This window comes from Musca domestica, unplaced genomic scaffold (assembly GCF_030504385.1).
Source record: "Musca domestica strain aabys unplaced genomic scaffold, Musca_domestica.polishedcontigs.V.1.1 8, whole genome shotgun sequence".
Lineage (NCBI taxonomy): Eukaryota > Metazoa > Arthropoda > Insecta > Diptera > Muscidae > Musca > Musca domestica.
The window spans coordinates 8,139,193-8,165,057 of record NW_026712409.1 but is presented as its reverse complement, the minus strand read 5'-3'; the positions used below and the strand labels follow the sequence as shown (position 1 = coordinate 8,165,057).

Sequence of the window (25,865 nt, the reverse complement as noted above, 5' to 3'; positions counted from 1 at the left end):
CCCTCCAAAATATTTTCGCGATAATATTTGGTATTTATTCTGATGTCTGATGTCGCGGCAGTTCACCACTTTCGGCCAAGCGAAGCAACTCTTTAGCTCTTTTAAGTCTATTTTCTTTCTGTTGCGGTGAAAGTTCATGCACTTTTTGGAATTTCAATGGCTTTACCCCGAGCTCATTTTTCAATATTGACCGAATGGAATATTGCGATATGTTCAGCTCCAGAGTTATTTTTCAGCCACTGTGGAGCGGGTTTCGATCAAGTCGCTTCTTTAATTTTCGAATCATTTCTGCTGATGTTGCTGTTTTCTTCTGTCCACCTCCTTGACGTCGCAAGCTAGGAGAGTTATAATTATTCAAAAATTTGACCCTTTGTGGGTGAGGTACCAGAAAGAGAGGACCATATCTCCATAGTCAATCTTGTGTAGTATTAGGTTATTTCAAGTTGCCTCATGATTGTTTATTAAAATCGAAAATTATTGATTTTTGCAAAAATCCTTGAAAAATTTCGTTAAAAATCCACGATATTTATTCTGTCTATGATATTTATTCCGTCTATGAAATTTATTGATCCTTAAAACATGTCCCTAAAAGTTATTGGTCTTTTGATCCTAGGAAATGTCCTTAGAACTTCCAGGAGTCTTAATCTTTAAATATAAAAAAATCCTTAAATATCCACGATTGTTCGTTTCTTGATCCTTGATAAAATGTCGATGATTGGTCTGGTAAGGATTTCATGAAGTTTTCTAAAATTTCTGTGTTTCTCAGGGAGGATAATGTAATGGGCTGGACGTTTGGTATCTCCTTGCGTTTCCTATAATAGGTGTGTTATTGTATGGTCCTTCAAAATTTATGATAATTTGATTTATGAGTTGTGCCACACGTTGGGCGCCAAATGCAAAACGTTTGCTTATGCAGACTCAAATAAAGATTTCAGACTTTTTCTGAAATTTATGCTTTTTTTTTGAAAAACGTTCCTACATCACGTTGAGCGCCATTATCCCAGGGAGGCTAATGTAATGTAATTTTTAGAAAAAAAAAAATCAGAAAAATCCACGATTGATCTATGAAAAATATCCCCTTTTCAAAAAAAACCTTTTATAAAAAATAATTTTTTTCTTGCCCAATGACAACTTTTTCCAGCTATAGACTTTAGATCGTCAAAGAAAAAGACTTCCTGTCTTTATAGGATCTTAACTTCTATATGTTACTCTTTTATTTTATATTTAACTTAGACCTGATTTTTAAACAAAAGGCCATTGTTATCCATTTTCTACATGCCAGTCCACCATCGTCACAGTGTTCACCTTTTACATTCTGAAATCTACCATTCATGTACTTGGGTAAAAAAGTTCTCTCAGAGCGAATGCATTAATACTCTCTTTTGATAGTTTTACCGTTAAAAAACAATTCTCACAGACAGATATCTACACTGCCTTCCTCTCTCCCATACCCCCACAAAGTTGAGACACAACAATTTTTATATCCTTTATTAAAATAAGCAGAATGGCAATAAAAACAAATACATACGATATCATAAATAGTTGTCAGCTTAAATAACTAACTTAGACTTACATACAGACATACATTACAAAAAATTACATATTTTATACTAAAATTAATTTTTTTAAATAAAATACCAATTTTTTAGCGGCAGTTTTTGTTTGTGTTTTTTTTAGGATATTTTCGTAACAAGAATAAGGCAATGGCAGCGACAAATACTTAATGTTGTTATTGTTGTCATTGTGAAAAACAACAACAACTACAATGAATTTACTTAGTCTTACAGAATAAAAAATAAAAACAAAAAAACTTGGGTTACACCAACACTCCAACTCCCGGTGGGGCTTGGATATCATTCTTTCAAACCACACTCCATTCGCTCCGATTTTTTTCATTTTGTTATTTTTTTCGGTTTAAACTCACAGAAACTACCCACATTACAAGCAACTACGACTGTGGACCTGGCACCAGACAGTCAGCCAGCCAACCAACCAACCAACCTCCGATCGTCATTCCATTTCAACTCAGCAGCGAGATACATCTGGTAATGATCGCCCACGACATTTATTCATCCAGCCAGGCCAAGCCTGAAACCCGTGACGATTAAAAATCTGCATGGCACAGCGCGAATCATCCGAAATTTCATCATTTAGGAAATCTACCAAAGAAGACAAAGCAAAACAAAAAAATGTGTTTTCAACTTATTTCAATTCTAAGTAGAGTCCCACCACACAAATGGGTGTGTGTGTGGTAGGGCAGCATTTCATTTCAGTTTTTGTTTTGTTGTTTTTTTTTTTTTTTGGTCTTGTTTGTTGTGATATGTGGCATGCTGGGCATATTTGTTGTCAGCCAGCCAGCCAGCCAATGACTTTTGTGAGTGGGCCGCTTAACAATATTGTTAGCAATCAGGGAATGGAAATTAAGAAAGTTCTTGAGGTAGGAGCAAAAGGAGGAATGTTCCGTTTTTTTTAAATAATTTCAAAAAAATGGAGGAGGTCTTCTCGTATGGGAATGTAATTACATTTGAATTAGTTACCTTCACATTTAATGTTGCAAATGCCACCCTTTCGTCCTTTTCGGCACCAGTTTTTGCTGTTTATCTGAAATACAGAAAATATTTCGTCAATAAAACGTGGAGTTCAGTCATGTCAATAACTACGCACAGTCGTCAATCTTTTTAAACCCTCCATCAAACATAGTATGAAGGGTATATTAAGTTCGTCATTTGTAACTAATCGAAATAACAATTTTAGACATAACTAAGTATAAATATTCTTGATCAGCCTTAAATTCTAAGACGATTTTGCCCTGCCCGTAAGTCCGTCCGTCTATGGAATCTCGCTAGAGTCAAAACGAATAAAGATAGGAAGCTAAAATTTTGCACAGATCAGTCCTTTGGCTGCAGGGATGTCAAGTTCAAAGATGGAAGAAGATATCGGCCCACCATTTCATAAAACCCCCATATAACGGTACCCCCCATATTCGGTATTTTGATGGTTCTAGCCAAATTTTTTAAAGTAAATGTCTGAATATACACAAAAGGAGTTCCTTCTGAGTACTTTAATCCCTGGAAGAGTATTGTCTGTATAGGATTACGATATCGTATATCCCCCATATACATTTTGGTGAGAATTTTCCAGAAAAACGTTATTCGTGATGGAGTTCAAGCGTGATTGTGTAATTTCTTTATATTTGGCAGGAAAACGCCAAGTGGCTATCGTTAGAGAACACCAGCATTTAAATGTTAATAAATCGTTTGTGTCTGTAACATCGCACGTTACCGCGATATTGACAGCGTAGCCCGACGTCAAGGAATTGGACCGAAGAAAACAGCAATATCAGCAGAAATGATTCGAAAAGTAAAGAAGCGACTTGATCGAAACCTGCGTCGCAGTGGCCGAAAAATGGCTCGTGAGCTGAACATATCACAATATTCCATTCGGCAAATATTGAAAAATGAGCTCGGGGTAAAGCCATTGCAATTCCAAAAAGTGCAAAAAATTGCACCGCAACAGAAAGAAAATAGGGTCAAAAGAACTAAAGAGTTGCTTTGCTTGGACGAAAGTGGTGAAATGCCGAATTTGGTTTTCTTCGCTCCGATGAGAAAAATTCACCATTTTGTTCGTTGTCCAGCAAACAATGTGATCGTGTTTACTTGCCAAAGAGGTCAGCTGAAAATGTGCGCCTTCGGTTGGACACCAGAACTCAAGCGCCGGCCATGGTGATGGTGTGGGCCGCCATAACAGCCGATGGTCGCTCTACGCTGGTATTAATCGACCGTGGCGTCAGAATAAATGCCGAATATTATCGCGAAAATATTCTGGAGAGTGTATTAAAGCCTTTTGTCCGCAGACCTCGGACATTCCAACGGCACTCAGCACGCGCCACCCAAGAATGGTTACAAAATGAGGATACTCGCTTCATTTTCAGCGTACAATAGCCTCCGAAATCTCCGGATACCAATGCGTTGGACTATTGTGTCTGGAATATTTTGGAAAGCAAGGTTGGCACCAAAAAAATACCAAAGTGTCGATCACCTAAAACAAATACCACAGAGCAACATTCGGGCAGCGTGTGACGGGTTCATTGGCCATAATTCGTGCCAAAGGTGACCAATTCAAACTAAATTTATTCTAAAATTTGATACTTTTTCCGACATTTTTTGCTTTCATTGAATAAAATTAAAAAAATGTAAAAATTGTCGCTTTTGACTTTGTAGCAGTTTTTTATCTCACCCTGTAGCCCACATACCACGGTCCCACCGATATTTAATATTTTGACGATTTTAGCGACATTATTTACCGAATGAATTGTCTTACAAACGAACAACGCTTGTAAATCATTGATTTTTTTGTTATCAAAATTAGGGTTCTACTGAAAAAGTTTATTGTGCGCTTCTTTAGCAGGTTGGTCATTTGAGACGCAGTCGCGATTTCATGATTTTTTTGAAATTTATGCGTTTTTTTTTGAAAAACTCTCCTAAATCGCGTTGGGCACCATTAGCCCAGGGAAGATAATGTAATGGGCCAGGGCTTCTGGCACCATCTTGCTTTTCCTTTAATATGTGTGTAATCGTGTGGTCCTTCAAAATTTATGAAATTTTTATATAAGGAGTTGTGCCACACGTTGGGCGCTATGTGCAAAACGTTTGCCTATGGAGATTCAAATAAAAATTTCTCTCATTTTTTCTGAATTGTATGTTTTTTTAAGCTTTCCTACATCACATTGAGCGCTATCGGTCGGAAGTTTGGTGTCATTTTGGGTTTCCTGTAATATGTGTGTTATCGTAGGGTCATTAAAATTTATGATAGTTAGATTAAATGATTTGTACAACACGTTGGGCGCCATATGCAATGCATTTGCCTATGGAGATTCAAAAAAAGATTTCATTAATTTTTTTTTTTTTTTTTTTGAAAATTTCTACTACATTACGTTGGGCGCCACTATGACAGGAAGGATAAAATAATGAGCCTTACGTTTCGTTTCATCTTATGTTTCCTGTAATATGTGTATAATCGTATTGTCCTTAAAATTTATGATAGTTTGATATAATGCCATGCGCCACACGTTGGGCGCCATATGCAAAACATTTGCCTATGGAGATTCCAATGAAGATTACAATCATTTTTTTAATTTTATGTGTTTTTAAACGTTCCTACATCACTTTGGGCGCCACCATTCCTATTATATTGTGCCTTATGTTTATCCTCAATATTCTTGGAAGACATGTTTTGCAAAATTATTTCAGATCCTTAAATTCTGCAGACTTCAAATATGACGAACGCAATTCATAAAGATATATTAAAATTCAATCCTTTAAATGTCCTTAGAGCCTTTAGACACAATAACACATCGAATCTAAATTTGTGTTTATTTTGAAATATAAATTTGATGTTATGCTTTTATTTATTTGTATTGATATGAAGGAAAACTGAAAATTTTATGCTCAAAATTTTATTTTTCCCGATTTTTCCTTTGATATTTGTAAAATCTCTTCTAAAGGACCTAACATCTAATGTTCCTTCCCTATGTTCTTTTATATATTTACCTGAAATAGTCCATAACCCACACTTTGATTTGACAATTGCATAACTTTTGAAGTACTACGGCCGCTCTCATTCTCCACCAGGCACACCCCTAACAAAAATATTCGAAATTTTGATATACACATTTAGTGGATATTGAAAATATATATTAATTTCCTCGAGGCCAACATACAATTCGACAAATAACTCCTTGGGAAATCGTGACGCAACAGCTCCTTGGCCAATTGGCAGCGGGTAAACATTTTGCTCGTACACTCCGGCGGCAAGAGAGTAAAATATATCAATGCCCAAAGGGCTGCCGAATTTTTAAAATTAAACATTTTCAAACTCATTTTAACACTCGGAATTATTTTCTCAACAAAACTCTTGATTCGAAAATTAACATTTATTTTTTTAAGTTTTGTAAATAAATTGAAATTTGGTCTTTCAAATTTAAGGATGTGATTTCTTTGAATTCTTTCGGCGACAACGAATTAAAGCAACACGTTACAAATTTCCTCACTAACTAGTTTCGATTTCATTTGAAAATGGTCTTTTAAAGACTCGGTCGGTGGTGGCTTGATGCTGCAAATTGGGGACGACGTGACGTTTTGGCGGATTGCAAATGACAATAACGCACTCTCTGTGTGACATTAGATGGACATTCATCATCCATTTCATTCATTCATTCACTCGTTCGCCATTCATAGTCAAGAATTTGATCTGAATTGTAAAAATCAAATTAAGTGTAAGATTATGTGTGTGATAATTTTAATTCAACTTGGTCGCCCACAACCTATTTACACACCGAGATTTATGTGTGCATTCATCTTCATTTGCTTATAGATGTGGGGGAAATTTTAGCAAAATAGCTATTTATATTTGGAAGTTCCTAAGGATGACACTGCTAACTTTTTTAATTTTACCAATGCTAAACATATTACAGGACGCATAAATGTACGGGAACGGAAATCTAGCTAAAATGTCAAAAAAATATTGCAAAACTGTGAAAACTTTCCTACATTACGTTGGGCGCCATTATCCAAGGGAACATAAATTAATAAACCATACGTTTCCTGTCATCTTATGTTTCCAGTAATATGTGTGCTATCGTATGATCCTTCAAATTTATAATAGTTTGATATCATGAGTTGTGCCACGCGTTGGGCGCCATATGCAAAACGTTTGCCTATGAAGATTCAAATAAAGATTTCATTCATTTTTCTGAATTTTATGTTGGGCGCTTTTATGTCAGGGAGGATTTAGTAATGGGCCGAACGTTTCGTGTCGTATGGTTCTTAAAAATTTATGATAGTTTGATATAATCAGTTGTGACATACGTTGGGCGCCATATGCAAAATATTTGCCCATAGAGAATCAAATAAAGATTTTATGAAATTTTCTGAATTTTAATATTTTTGTTAAACTTTCCTACATTTCGATGAGCGTCATTATCCCAGGGAGGATGAAATTACGGGACAGACGTTTCTTTATATTCTGGAATATGTGTTATATGATATGGTCCTTAATATGTATGATAGTTTGCTTTATGCAAAACATTTGCCTATGGAGATTCAAAAAAAGATTTCATGATTTTTTCTGAAATTTTTGTTTTTCTTTTTTTTATTAATTTTTTTTAAACTATCCTACATCTCGTTGAGCGCCATTATCCAGGATAATGTATGGTTTGTACGTTTTGTTCCATCTTTATTTTACTGTAATATCTGTGTTATCTTATGGTCCTTCATAGTTTGATATAATGAGTTGAGCCACACGGTGGGCGCCAAATGCAAGATATTTTCCGGTGGAGATTTAAATAAAGATTTCATGAATTTTTCTAATGTTTTGTGTTTTTTTTTTTTTTTTTTTTTTTTGAAAAACTCTTTCATCCCGTTTGGTGTTTAAATCCCGAGCGCATAAATTAATAAATTAATGGGCCGGACGTTTCGTGTAATCTATTTTGAAAAACTTGCCTATATTACGTTGGGCGCCACTATGCCAGGAGGCATAAAATAATGGGCAAGTCGTTTCGTGTCCTCTTATGTTTTCTGGAAGTTGTGTGGGTATGACCCGTATGTTTGATATTATGAGTTGTGCCACACGTTGGGCGCCACATGCAAAACATTTGCCTATAAAGATTCCAGAGTATAAAAAGCGGAAAAGCAGAGTTAAAAAGGAAGAATAAATCGTACCTTCTATTTTTCACACAAATTTGCACTGCGCTTCAGGCTAGGCGACAATTCAACAACATTATGATTGTGGCTCTCCGTCAAGCAAAGTGTCGAAATATTCGAGTTTCGACGTGGTAGAAAAAATATCAATGTCTGTACAATTTTTTTTACGGGCAGACATCCAGATCTCCGTCATGTGCAAAATCGACATAAAATTTTACGCTGAGATATACGAGGAATATTTCGAGAAATTGCAAACGAAATGACAATTAAGTAGAACAAATACACTTTTGGCGCCCAATGTGAGACAACATTAAATTTTGGTCTAAACTTTACTCTGGTAATTCTATTCGAGCCGAGTGACGAAATAATTGAGTGAACGATGTGGTGGGAATATTATCAATAACATTTCAAAGCTTTATCTTTGATATTGCGAGATATATAGTGTAATTTCAACAAACGGACCGACAGCGGACATTGGAAAATCGACATAGAACTTTAGACTATGAAATTCGACTAATATTTCGAGGTATTGCAAACCGAATGATAAAATAAATTTACCCACAATATTATGGTCGTGGGTAGAAAAATACACTTTTGGCGCCCAACGTGGGGGCAACATCCAAGATTAGTGCAAACTTTAATTAAAAAGCAATAGAAATTCGATAGAAGACTGAATTATATGTCTATAAAACTCAAATCGAGTTTTGGCGCCCAACGTTGGGCAACATCTTAGTTTGGTTTAAACTTGAATTAAAAAACAATAGAAATTCCGTAGAAGACGGAATTATATTTCTACAAAACTCAGATCGAGTTTGAATATAGATTGTGTCTCTCAATTGTTCTAATCATTCTCCCGCAAAGGTTCAGGACCGTTCACTTCACTGAGATTTCAAACTATTAAATTATGGCTGGTTTGGTTGGAAAATCTGGCCAGGACCTTCAAAACACCCTTAAAAATGTTGTAGCTTGAATTGCATTAGACGAAACACCACATTACAATTTGATTGGAATTTTAAAAATATAGTATTGAAATCGGAAGGTACTGTCCTATGATGACCCATTTGGCCCAAAATATGTCCAAGCAGACAAGCGAAGGACAAAATCAACCAATTCTTGTTTTTCTGTTTTTTTTTAGTATTTTAAAATGTTGCTATTTGTTTCACCTCGACTGTATCGAAAACTAAAAATGTATATCTAGGAAAATTTTATCATCACTTGTTTGTTTTTTTTTTTTCTTAGCAAAAATGGGTTATGATGTCTTCTAAGCTAACATTGGTTTTGGCAAATTGGGTCATTACATGCCATTGCCGGACAAATAGTCTAATGGAATTCAATATGTCAAAGTGTCAGCAGCATAGCTTGAAGTCCAGAGTGATTTTTTTCTTTCTTGAAAATATAAAAATAAATGGCATCACTTTTGCTTTCTATTAACCCCTCCCCCTCAGCAGTTCCCTCATCGCTTTTCTAAAATAAATTGAAGTAAATTTTCCATCGCCTGACAGTTTGTTGTCACTATTGTTTACATGGCTTGAGAGTAAAACTGACCATAGACAATGGGCAATGCATTTCGCATTGCATCGACAACAACAACAACAACAAATGTGGACGACAACAACAACCACTCAATGCATCAAGGTTGATTTCCTCCAAGTAATTGTTTTGTTTTTCTTTTTTTGTTTCTCTTTCAAGATACCGCATTCGTCTCTTGCTGTCTGTCACGGCTACGTTCCAGAACACAAAATGTGTCAATTTGTTATGGCTCCTTTGGTGTTGGTTGCCAGCAGTTTCCTGGCCATTGTTCTGGGTCAGACACTGGATGCATCAGTCTTGGTGAGAAGTGAAACGAGTAATCTCACATATCCTGCCACAACTCCAACAACCTCAGCCAAAGTGGTGAGTCCCAAGGCCTTTTCAGCTGGATTTGATATTGTCTCCTCCTCCACCGCTGTTTATGGGGTGTCATCTCCCTCACCATTGCCCACGAATCGCAAAAATGCCAAATTCTTTAAAAAGCCTTCATCCACGAAGAGAAGGAAAGCCGTTGATGTTTCATCCATACCCATTGGAGATGATACCACGGAGTGGCGTTGCCCTAATGTGACAGCATCACGCAGCCTGGAATGTGGCTGTGATTTGCCGCACACTTTGAGATGTAATGGTGACCTACATGGATTAACGGTAAGTTTAGAATTCTGTCTAAAAATGAATTTAAATATTTAAAAATATATTCTCAGGTTTTATCGGACAATTTACGCTCCTCACCCTATTCGGTGGCCCTGCTGGATGTTTCCTTGCGAAATGTCACCTTCTTGAGTGATGCCCGCATCTTTGACCATGTTTCGCTGCGTTGCCTCATCATATCATCTGGTGAAATAAAACGAGTACATAAATCCGCCTTTTTGGGTATTGAAGGTCCCCTGCTGGCCCTTGGCTTGCCGGGAAATGCTCTACTGGCAGTACCCTGGAGTTCTTTGTCAACTTTAGTGGATTTAGAACGTTTGGATTTATCAAATAATAAAATTAAAGCATTAGGCACCTCGGATTTGGCTGCCTTGGTTAATTTGGAATATTTGGACATGAGCAACAATCAGTTGTCGTCAATTTCACAGAGGACATTTGCCAATCTGCGCAGGCTGGAAGTCTTGAAATTGGGTGGCAATCGTTTGGGTGACTATGCCTCGAGTCTAAAAGCCCTCATGCAGTGTCACAATTTGAGGTGAGTATTGTGGATTTTATGAACTGTTTTATATTAATGACCGTAAAATAATATAACAGAAGATTCCGGGGTTCCGAGGCATATTTAGTCGAGAGTAAATACTTATTTATTTTTTTAATTATTTTCAATTTGTACAGTAACCCAGCCCAGCAACAACTACAATTCCGTTTTTTTTTTTTTCAAAAAGGTCCCTTTATACCCTCCATCATACATAGTATGGAAGGTACATTAAGTTCGTCAATCCGTTTGTAACTTATCGAAATAATAAATTTAGACCAACAAAATATATTTTTTCTTGATCAGCGTAAAATTAGACTATTTAGCCATGCCCGTCCGTCCGTCTGTAGTAATCACGCTAGAGTCAAAACGAATTGAGATAGGAATCTAAAATTTTGTTCAGATCAGTCTTTTGTCTGCAGGCTGATCAAGTTCGAAGATGGCTATATCAGTCCACGATATTGTATAACCCTCATATAATGGTAACCTCTGAAATTTGGTATTTTGATGGTTTTAGCCATATTTTCAATTAAATTGTCTAAAATTCCATACAAGGACTTCTTTGTGAATATTTTAACCCCTGGAAGATAAAAGTCTACATAGGTCTATATTTAAGTATAGCAACCATATAAAGGTACCCCCAGATATTCAGTATTTTTATGATTTTAGCGACATTATTAACCGGAATTGTTTCAAATTTCGTATTTGAAGTTCGCAATGAGGGCTTCAACCTATGTCTGAAAATTGTATATGAGGGTAAAAGTCTTCGTATAGCCCCCATGTAACTATACCTCCCGATATTCAATATTTTCATGTTTTTCTCGAAATTATTCACCGGAATTGTTCGGAATCTTAGAGCCAATGACGAAAAATTGTCTATGAGGGTTCATGTCTTCGCATAGCCACCATATAACGATATCTCCCAAATATTCGGTATTTTCATGATTTTAGCGACATTATTAACCGGAATTGTTTCAAATTTCACATTTGAAGTTCGGAATCGGTACTAAAGCCTATGGCGGAAAAATGTTTATGAGGGCTCAAGTCTTCGATAGCTCCCGATATTCGGCATTTTGATGGTTTTCGCGACATTTTTAACCGCAATTGTTTCGAATTTCGTATTTGAAGTTCGGAATCGGTACTACAGCCTATGACAAAAATATGCAGGACCACATATTCGTATAAGCAGCATATATAGATTTTCATTTGAGTAAAGGATATGAAAAGTTCGCCCCGGCCGAATTTAGCTGTTTTTTTTACTAGAAATATTGAGCCTCCATTCTATTTTTTTTGGACATAGACCAAAGAACCAAAATTCCCGACAAAGCTTCTACTAAAATTGAATTCGATAGTTTTAGGTTTCCCATAGCCTTTGCTAGGCTTATTTGGAGGGCTCACTGCTATACCGAACCAAGTCATGAAAAATAAAAAATGCCGAAATTAGTGCCAATGTCCCCGTATATGGAAACTCTGTTTACTCTGTAAACCACAATGTCAAAAAGTGTTTCTTTCCAAAGATAACGGTAAAAAACCTAAGTCAACGACTGTCATTTTCGACTTTTTTCAAATCAAAAATGAACCAAGTCAGCGTGTTTCACTTTGAATCAGTACTATTAGTGTTTCAGTTTACAGCAATATTAAAAAAAACATCAGTGTTTTCTATAAATGGATAGTAATTATAGCAGTACTAGTGATTTTTCCTGTTATGAAAATGAGGAATATTTGCCAGCCCCAAAAATGATGAAGACGGAAATAACGAATTTTTTATGTGTAAATATTTGTTGAAACCATGGTAAAATTAAGAAGGTAAAGTAATTTCAAATAAGCATATCCATCTCTGCATTTTGTGTAATTTACTCTGTCAAATTCCCTGCATAGATAGCAGGTTCTTATCTCTGATTTGTATGTACAATGGATTTATAAGTATACATTTTGACAACGAGATGTTGTCAAATGCATAACTTTGAAAAAAAAAAACAAGTAAAAAAGCTGTAAGTTCGGGCCGAACTTTGAATACCCTCCACCATTTGGTACAAATTTGGCAATTATCAAAAAATTAAAATCCATTAAAAATTCAGTTAAAATCTTAAAAATACCGAATGTAGCCGCATATTAGGGTCTATACGAAGACGTGGACCTGCACATAATATTCAATATGAACTTCAAATACTAAATTTGAAGTAGTTCCGATAAGTAACATCACTAAAAACACCGAATATCGAAGGTACCGTTATATGGAGGCTATACGAGGACGTGACCCCGTTTGAATACCAAAAGTCCTGCAGACATAATACACATTTGAGTAAATTTTTATCAACTTACTCCATTTCGTTCGGAAGCTAGAGTGATTTCCACAGACGGACAGACGGATTGATATTGTTAAATCGACATAGAATGTTATACTGATTAAGAATATTTCGAGGTGATACAAACAGAATGACAAACTTACTCTCCATACTTTAGTGGAGGGTATAAACATGTAAACATATAATTGCATGACTTTACATTCTTATTTCTACCATAGTATAAACATTAAATTTTAACATTAATTTATTTTTTTTAAAAAAATTAATTTTGGTTAATTCTGTTTTTTATCGGGCTTTTTTGGTCGGATTATTTTAAAATTAAAATAAGATTTTATTTCATTTTTTGCTTTTTTCCAACATTTTCAAGAGCTTATTTATTTGAAATTCTGGTAACAAAATGAAGAAAAAATTATATTATTTTTATTTTCCTAAAAATCACAATGGTTCTCAATTACAACAGAAGCACTCGCAGCTGCCAGCCGCTAAACCAAGACATGACTTAAAATAAAACTCCGAAACTAGTGGGAAAATTATCGCTAAAATCAACTATATTTAGTCATATAACGAACATTTTATTTTATTTTTTTGACTTGGTTCGCTTTAGCTGTGAAACCTTGAAATTTTATTTAGAGCAATAATGAACCAAAGTAGATTTTTTTGTTTTTGAAGATTTTTTTAGTAATATATTTAAATAATTTTTATTTTAAATTGATATCATTAGTTAATTTTGAATATAGACTTTTATATTTTCTTTTGGTAGACTAAAATATTCCTTCCAGAAATTAATAGCAGTGCATTTACTTTACCTCTAAATATCTTCGAATTATGTTTTTATGACTTAGTTCGGTATAGCTGTGAGCCCTTCATTTATAAGAGTAGAAAGATAAAGCTAGAAGCACATTAATCGTTGCATACTTTTAGGCTAGCATGAAATATAAAACCGAACAAAAATCTGTGATGGCAAAAGTCGAAGAAAAATTATTGACAAGCAAAGGGCGACCTCGACCAAAAGTAAATTAATTAAAAGATATTCGATTCTACCAAATTTAAATCCATTTCGAAGATAGAAAATATAAGAACGTCCCAAAAAAGGGTCGTTTGTACCTCAACAAAATTGACCCACTTCTGTGTCTCTGATTTCCTTCAAACTTCGAAAATCTCAATATTGATGTCAAAATTAAGTCGAATACGAGGATCCCTCAAACCTTTGCTCCTCTTAATATTTCTATGCCAGGACATATCAAATCCCCCAAAAATTGTAGAAAACCAAAATTATGAATTGAAATTTCCCCTTTAAGTTTGAACGGACCTCACCAATGGTTTACCCTCAGTTTTTCATCACTTCTAACACGTAAAAATTAATAATCTGATCCAGAACTGTAAGAATGTAAGACTTTTTACTACTATAACTGATTTTCCCTCTATGATATCGGAAAAAAATTGCAAAACTAGTAGATTTTTGCAGGCTCTGGAACATTCCAGAGGTAGTGGCCTGATATACATCATATTTCAAGTTCAAATTTCAAAAAAAAAAAAAGATTTGGTTTTCTCAATTCTTTTCATATCTTCAAAAGGTGTTGAGAGATTATTAAAGATTTTCTGATATTGACAAGTCCTTTCTGGTCCTTCATAGAATCACTTTCTAAGTCGATTTATGCATGTCAGTTCGTCTGTCCGTCAATGTATTTTTGTGAACAAAATGCAGGTCGCATTTATCATCCGCTTGAGATGAAATTTTCCAAACAACATTTGTTTGGCTAAAGAATGAACCCTGTTGAAATAAGTGAGAATCGGTTAACATTTAGATATAGACCCCATCTATTGTGCACTAAATATCCAATATCAGTCCAAATGACCTGTATTTTGGCATATTCCACCGAATTTAGTGTAGAAGGAAGTACATCAAATTCGGTGTAAATCGGTTTAGATATAGCTTTAGCTCCCATATATATGTTTCATCCGATTTAGGGTATTAAGTCCCTTAACCCGCCAGAATGATATTAGTTACCAGATTTGTATAGATTTTGAGTATTTGGGTTGAAGATGGTTTTATCAAACCTTCTATAATCCTTCTGAGACATTGACATTAAACTTGAGTGCTTAATCAGTGCTCATCATGATGTAGAATTATTTTAGTTCCCCTTTTTATTCGCTTTATTTTCTTTTTCTTTGCAGAGATCTGGATCTAAGTGCTAATAACCTTAGCGGCAATCTCTCAGCCAGCTCTATACCGGTCCTCAAAAACCTAGCCAGTTTGAATTTGAATCGCAATCTCATCAAGAGTATACAAAACAAAGCCCTCATGAATTTCTCACGATTGACAACCCTGTCGCTGCAGCACAATCAAATCGATGTTCTGCAAGATCATGCCTTCTATGGGTTGGGTTCGTTGGAAACTTTGGACTTGAGTTACAATGGCATTGTGGCCATATCCAGTGCATCGCTACAGCATTTGACACGACTCAAGACATTGGATTTGACACATAATTTTTTGCGAGCCCTAACCTCGGATCTTATTAAACCTCTGCCATCCCTGGTTGAGCTACGGCTATCCGGCAATGATATCTCAATTGTGGCCAAACATGCGCTGGATGGTGCACGAGAATTGAAAACTTTGGTAATGGAAGAAAATCCTTTGTCGTGTGATTGCACCATACGGGAATTTGCCGAATGGTTACAGGCGGCTAAACTGGTTTCTCAGGATTTGCTGAAAATCACTTGTGTTACACCACCCAAACTGGAGGGAGCCCCATTGATTCAGGTGCCCATGGAAATGTTGAGTTGTGGTGATATGGAAAATCTTGAAGAGGATAATGCCAATATCATTGAACAATTGGAGGCAATGGCCAAACAGAATCATTCCACAAATCATCACATCAAGGATTTGTCCGAAGAGGTATGTAGACATTTTTAAATATTTTGTTGTAAGAAAATCAAATAGTTTTTCTGTTTTTTGTTACAGATCATCCTCCATGAATTGCATTTCTCCGCTGATTATGGCCTGATTTTGACATGGATAATCAATTTGAGTAAAAATGATTACATGTGCGATGCAATATTTGTCTATAAGGAAGAAAATATCAATGAGATTTTAATCGATAATTCACCGGTGAGTTTGAAGGGGGTATTTGAAATTAACAGGGTCGGAAATTTATTTCTTTTTCTCATTTTAGATCCACTGTGAAAGTAAAATGATTAATGGCCAAAATACGGTTAGCGTTATTGTCCCAGATAGCTCATCATTGGATGTGGGAGAGAGGTAAGTGAAGTAATATAAAAAAAAATTATAACAAAGTAGTCAACTAGTGGGTGATTTTTTAAGAGTTAAAAAAAATTAAAAAAAAAAACACCTACAATTCTGAAATATGTATGAAATCTTTATTCGAATTGCAAGTACGATCCATATTATTTTATATTTGAAGATTATTTCATGCAAGTTTTGATGGCGATCATCTCAAATGGTCCATCCTCTTAGTCCAATTTTGGCATACTTTTTTCCGCCTTTTTGCTTTGGTTTCTCAGGAATAAATGATTCAATGTTGTCTTCCAATACGTCAACTTAAGCGGGCTCGTCTGTATAGAAAGGATAGCCCCACAAAAAATAGACTAAATCCGTTAAATCGCAAGATCTAGGCGGGTAATTGACTGGTCCCGAACATGAATTATATGGTCTGTTTCAGAACTGTTGGAATATAAAAGTTTTTACTACCATAACCGATTTTTCCTGTATGATATCGAAAAAATGCAAAAATAGAAATTTATGCAGGTTCTGGAACAGAGCAAACATGTTCATCGAATTCGCCTCTCAATAAGATCACAGTATCGAGTGCTGGGAGGCAAGTCCTGCGATTGAAGTTTTTGCATTTTGGACAAGAAATGATATCATCTCACGATTGCGCTCATTATTTATTACAAATTATTCTAAATCGCTTTGCTTATTTACGTACCCAAAAGAGACAATTCTACTCGTTGAGTCAAAAATGATATTTATGGCGAACACAATTTTTCGAAGTGGATTTTCGGCTTTCTTTCAATCAAAATGCTGGGTTGCTACAGCTGAATTTTAAAAGGCATCACATCCTTCCGCAAAAGTTCCCATGTTTTTGAGTAACAGAGGCCCAATTGTTGTTATTGTTGTTGTAGCAGCTCATACTGCTGTGTTCGTTCTGACTTATCTCAATCGGATTTTATTTCTATGTCCAGTCTCAAAAAGAATGCAATCTATGCGGGTTGGGTCTACAACGACACTGGAGTTAGGTGAGTAGGTTTGTACCTCTCTCTATAGATCATGAAGGTCTTTCTTACGTGCTTGGGCGGAGCTTGCCTATCCCCATATGGTTTTTCGGATGGATGTCTGTCACCCCAAGCAGGTATTGCATTGACACAATTTTATTATGCTGTCGCACCGGTAAGACCTTCGCCTCCTCATGTAGTTGGTCGACAGGAGTCATAAGGAGGTACCCTGTTGCATTTCTAAGGGCGGCATTCTGGCAGGACTGAATATTTTTCCACTGCGTAGCACTAACATTGGCGGACCACACCGGAGCCGCATAGTTTACCACAGACCGGCGTATCGCGTTGTAAGAGGTCATCAAGGTATCCTTATCAGCTGCCGACCAGAGACTTGAGAACCTTTTCCTCGCTGCTAATCTTGTCGCAGATACCTGTATGTGCGGACGATTTGAAAAGGCAGTACTTTTCGTTCAATTGTAATAAAAATTTTCAAAGCCACCTCCATATTTCAATTCCACATGGCAACAGAAACATTGATATCAAATTTGAGGATTCCAGCCCTATCCCTTGAGCCAATACCAAATTCAGTACCATTTAGTACTTTTTGTACAAATATAAGACGCATTTCTAAACCCCCAACAAATCTGTAACACTCTATCCCTTCACCCATTACCAAATTTAGTATCATTACCAAATATAGTATATATTTCCGAAAGCACCTCTTAGGTGTCTAGGCCACACATGAATAGCGACCCGAAATCATATTTCAGATTTCAATCCATATCTGTTCTATTTAGTAATTTTTGGGCACTTGTAGTTCATATTTCAAAAACCCCCTCTTTATCACAAACCTCCCAGCAACAGGAACTCCAATAACAACATTTCAAATTATCAGTTTCTTGCATTCACCTAAAACAGAACCAACCATATTTTCAAAAATCGATTGTTATACCAAATTTCAAAATGCTAGCACTCTTCGATCACATAATTCCAAATGGTAACAAATGTAGTGCATTTTAGTACTTTTGTTAGGAATTTGAGATTAAAAGAGGTACTTTTTCAGAAATTTCAATTATATAAAAATTCAAATACATACATATAAAAATTGAAATAAGAAATCGAAATTAAAAAGCTATTCTCATCTTTTTTTCGAAAAAAAAACTAATCTGTTTTCCCTCTCAATTTTTCATTACAGCTATCGCTTCTGTTTGGTGATGGTGCAGGAACATAACGAACAATCCGATCTCACGGTGGGTTGTTCAAACATTACCCAATTGCAAGTGAGTAACAGTGGGATGTTGCCACAAAATCGCCAATTTGTAGCACGGCGACCCTATGCCGATCTCTCGAAATTCGATCGATCAGCAACACCAGATTTGGTTTTGGAACAAAGTAGCACCAATGGCCTAAATGTTGATTACAGTATTAATTCACGAAAATTCAATACCCTGACTTCCAGTCAACAGCGTACCGGGGAGGGGGGACTGGATGATGGTCCCCATACGACACATGCCGAAAATCCTTATGAATTTCTTAATTCTTTGAATAAAAGTTTCCTACCCGGTTTGGGTTTGGGAATTTTGGTAACATCGATTATGGTCTTGATATGGGCTGCATCACGGCTACGACAAAATGTTAATCACAATAATAACAATAACAACAACATCATGCATGGTGATAGGCGCTCAAGTTCACCCACGGCCACAACATGTTATGCGGCCTCAGAACATTTGGCTCGTCTGGCGGATACGGAAAATGGTGGAACTAGATATTTAAAGCTCCAGGCCACCACTAGTCTATAAAGAAATAGATGTGAAAAATTTTCGGCAGTTACTTGTGGAAAGGCCCCATTAACATGGGCCTTTGTCCTTTATGTGATAGTACTTTCATTGATTTGAGGTACCCCTTAACAATTAATACTAAAACCAGATACTTAAATTATGTTTAGTTTTAAAATTAACAAATATTATTATTATTAATTTTTTGAAATTCAAATTATTTAACAAAGATTTTAACATTAGGTCTTAAGCCAAATAATTGTTGTAATTTGTATTATTTTAATAATAGTTGAAAGAAATCTACTGAATACTTTTAGGAATGTAGTATATAAGATTGTTTTTTTTTTTAATTTTTGTTTTTTGTATAATTCAAAATCACCTTAAATCGGTCCTGTGCCATATGCTAAGAAATATTTTGTAATTTATTTGTTTAGTGATTTAATAATTTTTTGTAATTTTTTTAAATAGTAACACACATTTTTTCTACACTGACACACACACTAATCAATTAAACCGATAACTCATTAACACACTTACACCAACTCACTCACACACTTATTCACTTTTTAGTTATGAAAATAAATATCAACATTGATGACTTAAACAATAAATTGATAACGTAAAGAAAATTTCTTCACAGGGTTCCAAGGGGCTAATGGAAAACAATGAGGAAATAAGAGACATTATGTAAAAAATATATAGAGATTTTCAGAATCCATGGATGTAAAAAAAAATATAAAAAAGTTATATGTTTGTGTATGAAAAAATTGATTCAGAACCAAGTTCTCAAAGAGTTATAAAATGATCCACAGAGAGAAAGAATTGAAAGAATTTTTAGAGTTGTCATGAACTAGTTTATATTGAAAATAAATAAAAAATACAGGGTGAGATAAAAGGAACTGCAACAAAGTCAACAAAAGGGTATATTAACTTTGTCATTCCGTTTGTAACTCCTCGAAATACTTATGTCAGACCCAACAAAGTATATATTACTATATATACATACATATATATATATATATATATATATATATATATATATATATATATATATATATATATATATATATATATATATATATATATATATATATATATATATATATATATATATATATATATATATATATATTCTTGAATAGCGTAAAATTCTAAGTCGATTTAGCAAATGTCCACCTGTCTGTCTGTCCGTCTGTCTCTTGTAATCACGGTATATTCGATATTTTGATGATTTTAGTGACATTATTAACCGGAATTGTTTCAAATTTGTGTATTTGAAGCTCGTAGTGGATATTACAGCCTATGGCAGAAAATTGTCTGTGCAGGTCCACGTTTTGGTGTTGCCCTCATATAACGGCAGCTCCCGATATTCGGTATTTTGATGATTTTAGCTACATTATTTAACGGAATTGTTTCAAATTACGTATTTAGAGTTCGTAATGGGAACTACAGTCAGTGACAAAAAATTGTATATGGAGGTCCAGGTCTTCGTATAGGCCCCATACATCAGTACCTCCCAATATTCGGTATTTTGACGATTTGATTTACAATACCCAACGATGAGATGTCGTATTTGAAGTTCGTAATGGATGCTACAGCCTGTGACAGAAAATTGTCTATGCTGGTCCAGGTCTTCGCATAGCTCCGACATAACAGTACCTCCCTATATACCATGTTTTGATGATTTTAGCTACATTATTCACCGTTTATTTCAAGTTTCGAATTTAAATATTATTAAATAAATGCCTATGTAAATCCACTTCGTATAGACCCCAATATAAAGGCTAAATTCGGTATTTTTAAATTTTTAAAAGAATTTTTTAAGGATTTTTTTTTTTTTTGAAAATTGCCAAATTTGTTCCAAATGGTAGAGGGTATTCAAAGTTTGGCCCGGTCGAACTTTCTGCTTGTTTATTTTTTTAATTTCTTAAATGAAAGCAAAACATGTCAGAAATAGCATCAAATTTTAGAAAAAGTTTAGATTTCTTCGAATTGGTCACCTTTGACACGAATTACGAACTTCAAACGGCCGTCACACGCTGCCCAAATTTCGCTCTGCGGTATTTTGGCTCATTTCCGGCGAAGCGCTTGCTTGAGGTGATCGATACTTTGGTATTTTTTAGTGTCAGCCTTGCTATCCAAAATAGTACGAAAAACACAAAAGATCTATTCACATTTAAATGCTGGAGTGCTCCAACGATAGCCTTAAATTTAAAAACGATAGTGGCATGTAGTTTTTTCACTTGGCCCGAGAGTTATCAGTCCTGGATGGCAAATTTGAATCATGTGTTTCAATAGATGGCGTTATAAACATGTATGTGCCAGTGTTGTCACATTTCAACGTTGAAGACAAAAATAAACCATTAATTCGTTTGCGCCTCAAAGCATGCTTCAAATTTTAAAAATTTACAGCAACATGAATTTATTGAACACACTGACAACACTGGCAATGGCATGATTATAACGCCATCTATTGAAACACATGATTCAAATGAGCCAGCCAAGACTGAAAAGTCTCGGGCCAGATAAAAAAACGACATGCCACTCTCAGTTTTAAATTTTATTAAGAAAACGGAAAATACAGATTTTTTTTAATAATATATTATTGTTTATTATTTTATAAAATATTTGTTTGATGTTTTGAAAAATAATATAGATGCAGGGTGAGATAAAAAAAAAAACTGCAACAAAGTCAAACGCCATAATTTTTACATTTTTTTTTTAATTTTATTGAATGAAAGAAAAAAATGTCGGAAATAGCATCAAATGGCTTTACCCCGAGCTCATTTTTAAATATTTGCCGAATGGAATTTTGTGATATGTTCAGCTCACGAGCCTCTTTACTTTTCGAACCATATCTGCTGATGTTGCTGTTTTCTTCTGTCTGTCTTTCGGACGAGTGGCTTAGAAATGACAGCAGTCTGAAGTTAGTTGCAGTTTTTTCATCTCACCCTGTAAAGACTTTCAGCACCCATGGATGAAAAATAGACTTAGAACCAAGTTCGCAAAGAGAAGTTCCTTAGAAGAAAGAATTGGAAGAATTTTTAGAGTTGTCATAATACCCAATTTTGTGTGGAACTCACGTCAATTTTTTAGTTTAATCTGAGAGTACAATTTTATTCAAATATTCTCATATATAATTTTAAAGTTTAAAAAGTTTATGTTTTTAAGAAAAATATTTTCCGTGTTGTAGTTTTATTAAAAAATATAAATCATCTACATTGAAACTTTTTTATATATACAAAATGTTATTATTAATATTAGAAAAACGAACCCAAATTATTTACTTCTACATACATACAAACATTATTTGAGATTTCTTGTCGCTTCCCTTGCCAAAAAGTGTATCCTCTTTAGTTTGATGTTGGGAATTACAATTCCGTTTTCATTAAATTTTCACGTCCAAGGCTAGGTTGAATCACAGTTAAATTTTGTTGTCATTTTCGTTGTTGCTGTTAGTTTTTGATATTCCCTTTGTATTCTCATTAAATATTTGCCTCGCTACTTTTGCTATGAACTTTGGGATAAACATTCGGTTGACGCATGACCTCATCGTAGGAGGGTGGTGGTGCTACTGGAACCAAAACAAAAACAAACATTTATTCATAAAAATTCATAATCAGAAAGTTTCATTTTCTCTTTACAAAATGTCCTCAAGCTGTGACATTAATTCGAAACTCACCATTAATCACATAATCCTCATCGTGGGTATAGGCGGGATTAATTATGGCATCGGTTGGATAGGTGGTCACAATATTTCGCTCATCCACCGCTGACAGAGGTATACGCTGTGAATGCCTTCTCAGACTATTGCTACGCTGATGATAAGATTCCATTAACTGATCCTCCTGCTCCAAATCATCCCGTTGCAATTGTATGACATGAACCGAGGGATTGCGATGATCTGAAATTAATTATCAAATGTGCAAATTATCCAGATTGGTTATAAATTCTCTACATCGAGAAAAAAAATTCCAAATGGGGAAAAGTGATGGATAAGTTAACCACGGTGGTGGATAAATTATCTAAAGTGGTGAATTTGAATTTATCCGCAATTTTGGATAAATTATCCACAGTGGTGGGTAAATGACCCATTGTGGTGGTTAGATTATTCCAAGTGGTGGATAAATTATTTACAGTAGTGGAAAAATTATCCACAGTGGTGGAAATATTTCCTATAGTAGTGGATAAATTATCCGCAGTGGTGGATATATTATCCATAGTGGTGGATAAATTAATCACAGTGGTGGATAAATTATCTACAGTGGTGGATAAATTATTCACAGTGGCGGATAAAATATCCACAATGTTGGAAAAATTATCCACAGTGTTGGATAAATTATCCACAGTGGTGTATAAATTATTATCAATTATAATATAAATTTTCCACTGTGGTGGATAAATTATCAAGCGGTGGATAAATTATCTACAGTGATAGATAAAATATCCACAATGTTGGATAAATTATCCGCAGTGGTGGATAAATTATCCACTGTGGTGGATAAATTATCTACCGTGATAGATAAATTATCCACTGTGGTGGATAAATTATCTACCGTGATAGATAAATTATCCACTGTGGTGGATAAATTATCCACAGTGGTGGATATTATCCACTGTGGTGGAAAATTATCCACTGTTGTGGATAAACTATCAACTGTGGTGGATAAATTATCCACAGTGGTGGATATTATCCACTGTGGTGGAAAATTATCCACTGTTGTGGATAAACTATCAACTGTGGTGGACAAATTATCCACAGTGGTGGATAAAATATCCTCAGTGATGGATAAATTATCCACAGTCGTAAAAAATTTTATCAACAGTGGTGGATAAATTATCCACAGTGGTGAAAAATTTTATTAACAGTGGTGTATAAATTATCCATAGTGGTGAAAAAATTATCCATAGTGGTGGATAAATTATCCACAGTGGTGAATAAATTACACATATTGGTGGATAAATTATCCACGGTGGTGGGTAAATTATCCACAGTGGTGGATAAAGTATCCACATTGGTCGATAAATTATACACAGTGGTGGATATTTTACCCATAGTGGTGGATAAATTATCCACAGTGGCGGATAAGTTATCCACAGTGGTGGATAAATTATCCAAAGTGGTGGATAAATTATCCAAAGTGGTGGATAAATTACACATATTGGCGGATAAATTATCCACAGTGGTGGATAAATTATCCAAACTCCTGGATAAATTATCCAGAGTGGTGGATAAATTATCCACAGTGGTGGATATTATCCACTGTGGTGGAAAATTATCCACTGTTGTGGATAAACTATCAACTGTGGTGGACAAATTATCCACAGTGGTGGATAAATTATCCACAGTGGTGGATGAATTATCCACAGTGGTGGATAAATTATCCACAGTGGTGGATGAATTATCCACAGTGGTGGATAAATTATCCACAGTGGTGGATAAATTATCATCTGTGGTGGATAAATTATCGACTGTGGTGGATAAATTATCCACAGTGGTTGATAAAATATCCACAGTGGTGGATAAACTATCAACTGTGGTGGACAAATTATCCACTGTGGTGGATAAATTATTTAAAGTGGTGGGTAAATTATCTACAGTGGTGGATAAGTTATCCACAGTGGTTGATAAATTATCCACAGTGGTGAATAAATTAGCCACAGTGGTGGATAAATTATCCACAGTGGTGGATAAAATATCCTCAGTGATGGATAAATTATCCACAGTCGTAAAAAAATTTATCAACAGTGGTGGATAAATTATCCACAGTGGTGAAAAATTTTATTAACAGTGGTGTATAAATTATCCATAGTGGTGAAAAAATTATCCATAGTGGTGGATAAATTATCCACTGTGGTCGAAAAGTTATCCACGGTGATAAATTATCCTCAGCGTATAAATTGTCCATAGTGGTGGATAATTTATCAATGGTGGAGAATAAATTAATCATTGTGGTGGATAAAACATCCCCAGTATTATTATCATTGTTGTAATTGCACCAGACGGACAGTCCGACCAGCGGACAAAGCTACATCGATATAGAATTTTACTCTGATTGTGAATATATATACTTTATGGGCACTCCGACGAATATTTCAAGGTATTGAAAATTGAGTGACAAATTTAATATACCCTTCGTTGTGTTGTAGGGAGAATAATAAGTCTTTTTTTACGACATTGGTATTTAAATATTCCACATTATCATAAATTATCCCCCTACTTCAAAATATTACACATAAAATATCGGATTTTATTTTTCTATATTAAATCGCATTTTTCTCTGGAGAAAAGTGCGTTATTTAAAATGTAAATTGCAAAAAAAAAAAAACAAAAAAAAAATGGAAGCAATTCAAAGTAAACTGGGTTAAATGCCACCGTAGCAATAATCACAATAATGATCGGGCCACTCGGCATGTCATTCGATACACAGGTCATTAATTATTCATATTGTCGGCGGACGATAGTAACAGCGGTGGGGACATACCAATGGTGGCGTCTGTGTAGTTGTCGCTTAATCCAATGTGGGGCGTTATAGATTTTTTGCACTTTAGAAACAGGACAATCAATATCCAACCCAGTATCAGGACCAAATACACAAATCCCAGCATACTCATGTAGATGGCTGTTGGTCGATGATGGTGGGGGGGGTTCTTCTTCTGAATTCTTGCAGAAGAAGATTTGATATCTAGCAGGTGTTGGAAATCAAAGGACACCTGTCCTGTCGTTTTCCCTTAAAATATAACACTTTACAACAATTTAACTGTTGATATGTTTTTAAATATTTAAAAAAAATATTTTTCTTTTTCCAAATATGAACAAAAAATCCACCGCGTGCCGTTCTCTGTTGTTTTAATTTGCCACTTTTAAATTAACAAATATGAAAATCGATAAAATGACATTTTGTTTCAAATGTAACGAACACACGCAGCGTTAGTACGAGTTCAGGACATGTTGGCGTTAAAACTAATACTGCCGTGGCCACGATTGTTGGCCAACAGACTTGACCAGTCAGCCAGTTCAGTGCTAGGACTAGCTAACAAACAAACTAACTATTAGCCAAAGGATACAGTCATTATGGCCGCTTAATCGCTGTGGTTAGAGTTGTTTCTGTTTCTAGTCGCAACAACAACAACT

The 25,865-nt window shown here is 35.1% G+C and overlaps 3 protein-coding genes across 4 annotated transcripts in view; 1 reads left to right on the top strand and 2 right to left on the bottom strand.

The window, feature by feature from the left end:
- The window catches only part of LOC101900102 (leucine-rich repeat neuronal protein 1), a 62,494-nt gene extending 43,176 nt beyond the window's left edge, over window positions 1-19,318 (top strand). The window contains exons 2-7 of the mRNA XM_005187452.4: window positions 9,390-9,878; window positions 9,935-10,416; window positions 14,895-15,615; window positions 15,682-15,828; window positions 15,893-15,978; window positions 18,148-19,318. Of these exons, the coding sequence (XP_005187509.1) occupies window positions 9,441-9,878; window positions 9,935-10,416; window positions 14,895-15,615; window positions 15,682-15,828; window positions 15,893-15,978; window positions 18,148-18,754 (2,481 nt within the window). The 5' untranslated portion in view covers window positions 9,390-9,440 and the 3' untranslated portion in view covers window positions 18,755-19,318. The remainder of the gene's footprint in view (window positions 1-9,389; window positions 9,879-9,934; window positions 10,417-14,894; window positions 15,616-15,681; window positions 15,829-15,892; window positions 15,979-18,147) is intronic.
- LOC101900617 (lysozyme) lies at window positions 1,577-6,130 on the bottom strand. The gene is made up of 4 exons (XM_005187455.3): window positions 5,720-6,130; window positions 5,550-5,638; window positions 2,538-2,601; window positions 1,577-2,159 (listed from the first exon to the last, which is right to left on the bottom strand). The coding sequence occupies exons 1-4, from the start codon at window positions 5,877-5,879 to the stop codon at window positions 2,026-2,028; spliced, it is 447 nt and encodes a 148-aa protein (XP_005187512.3). The 5' UTR covers window positions 5,880-6,130; the 3' UTR covers window positions 1,577-2,025.
- A 2,581-nt stretch (window positions 19,319-21,899) lies between the features above and the next one.
- Window positions 21,900-25,493, bottom strand: LOC101900276 (uncharacterized). Of its 2 annotated transcripts, none has more exons than XM_020038171.2 (3): window positions 25,216-25,493; window positions 22,413-22,634; window positions 21,900-22,304 (listed from the first exon to the last, which is right to left on the bottom strand). In XM_020038171.2, exons 1-3 carry the CDS (start codon window positions 25,343-25,345, stop codon window positions 22,216-22,218), a joined length of 441 nt encoding a protein of 146 aa, XP_019893730.1. In that variant the 5' UTR covers window positions 25,346-25,493; the 3' UTR covers window positions 21,900-22,215. The 2 variants fall into 2 exon arrangements, with proteins under 2 accessions (XP_019893730.1, XP_005187510.1); XM_005187453.4 differs by having other exon boundaries at window positions 21,900-22,301; window positions 25,216-25,492.
- Window positions 25,494-25,865: the final 372 nt, after the last annotated feature.

Excerpts from the sequence above, each read along its gene's own strand:
- LOC101900276 (XM_020038171.2), bottom strand. The coding sequence starts at position 25,345 with ATGAGTATGCTGGGATTTGTGTATTTGGTCCTGATACTGGGTTGGATA. Across the intron at positions 22,635-25,215 it reads CTACACAGACGCCACCATTG|ATCATCGCAATCCCTCGGTT; the intron begins GTATGTCCCCAC and ends AATTAATTTCAG. Across the intron at positions 22,305-22,412 it reads TGAGGATTATGTGATTAATG|TAGCACCACCACCCTCCTAC; the intron begins GTGAGTTTCGAA and ends TTTTGGTTCCAG.
- LOC101900617 (XM_005187455.3), bottom strand. The coding sequence starts at position 5,879 with ATGAGTTTGAAAATGTTTAATTTTAAAAATTCGGCAGCCCTTTGGGCA. Across the intron at positions 5,639-5,719 it reads AAGGAGTTATTTGTCGAATT|GGGTGTGCCTGGTGGAGAAT; the intron begins GTATGTTGGCCT and ends TATTTTTGTTAG. Across the intron at positions 2,160-2,537 it reads TTGCAACATTAAATGTGAAG|ATTTCCTAAATGATGAAATT; the intron begins GTAACTAATTCA and ends CTTCTTTGGTAG.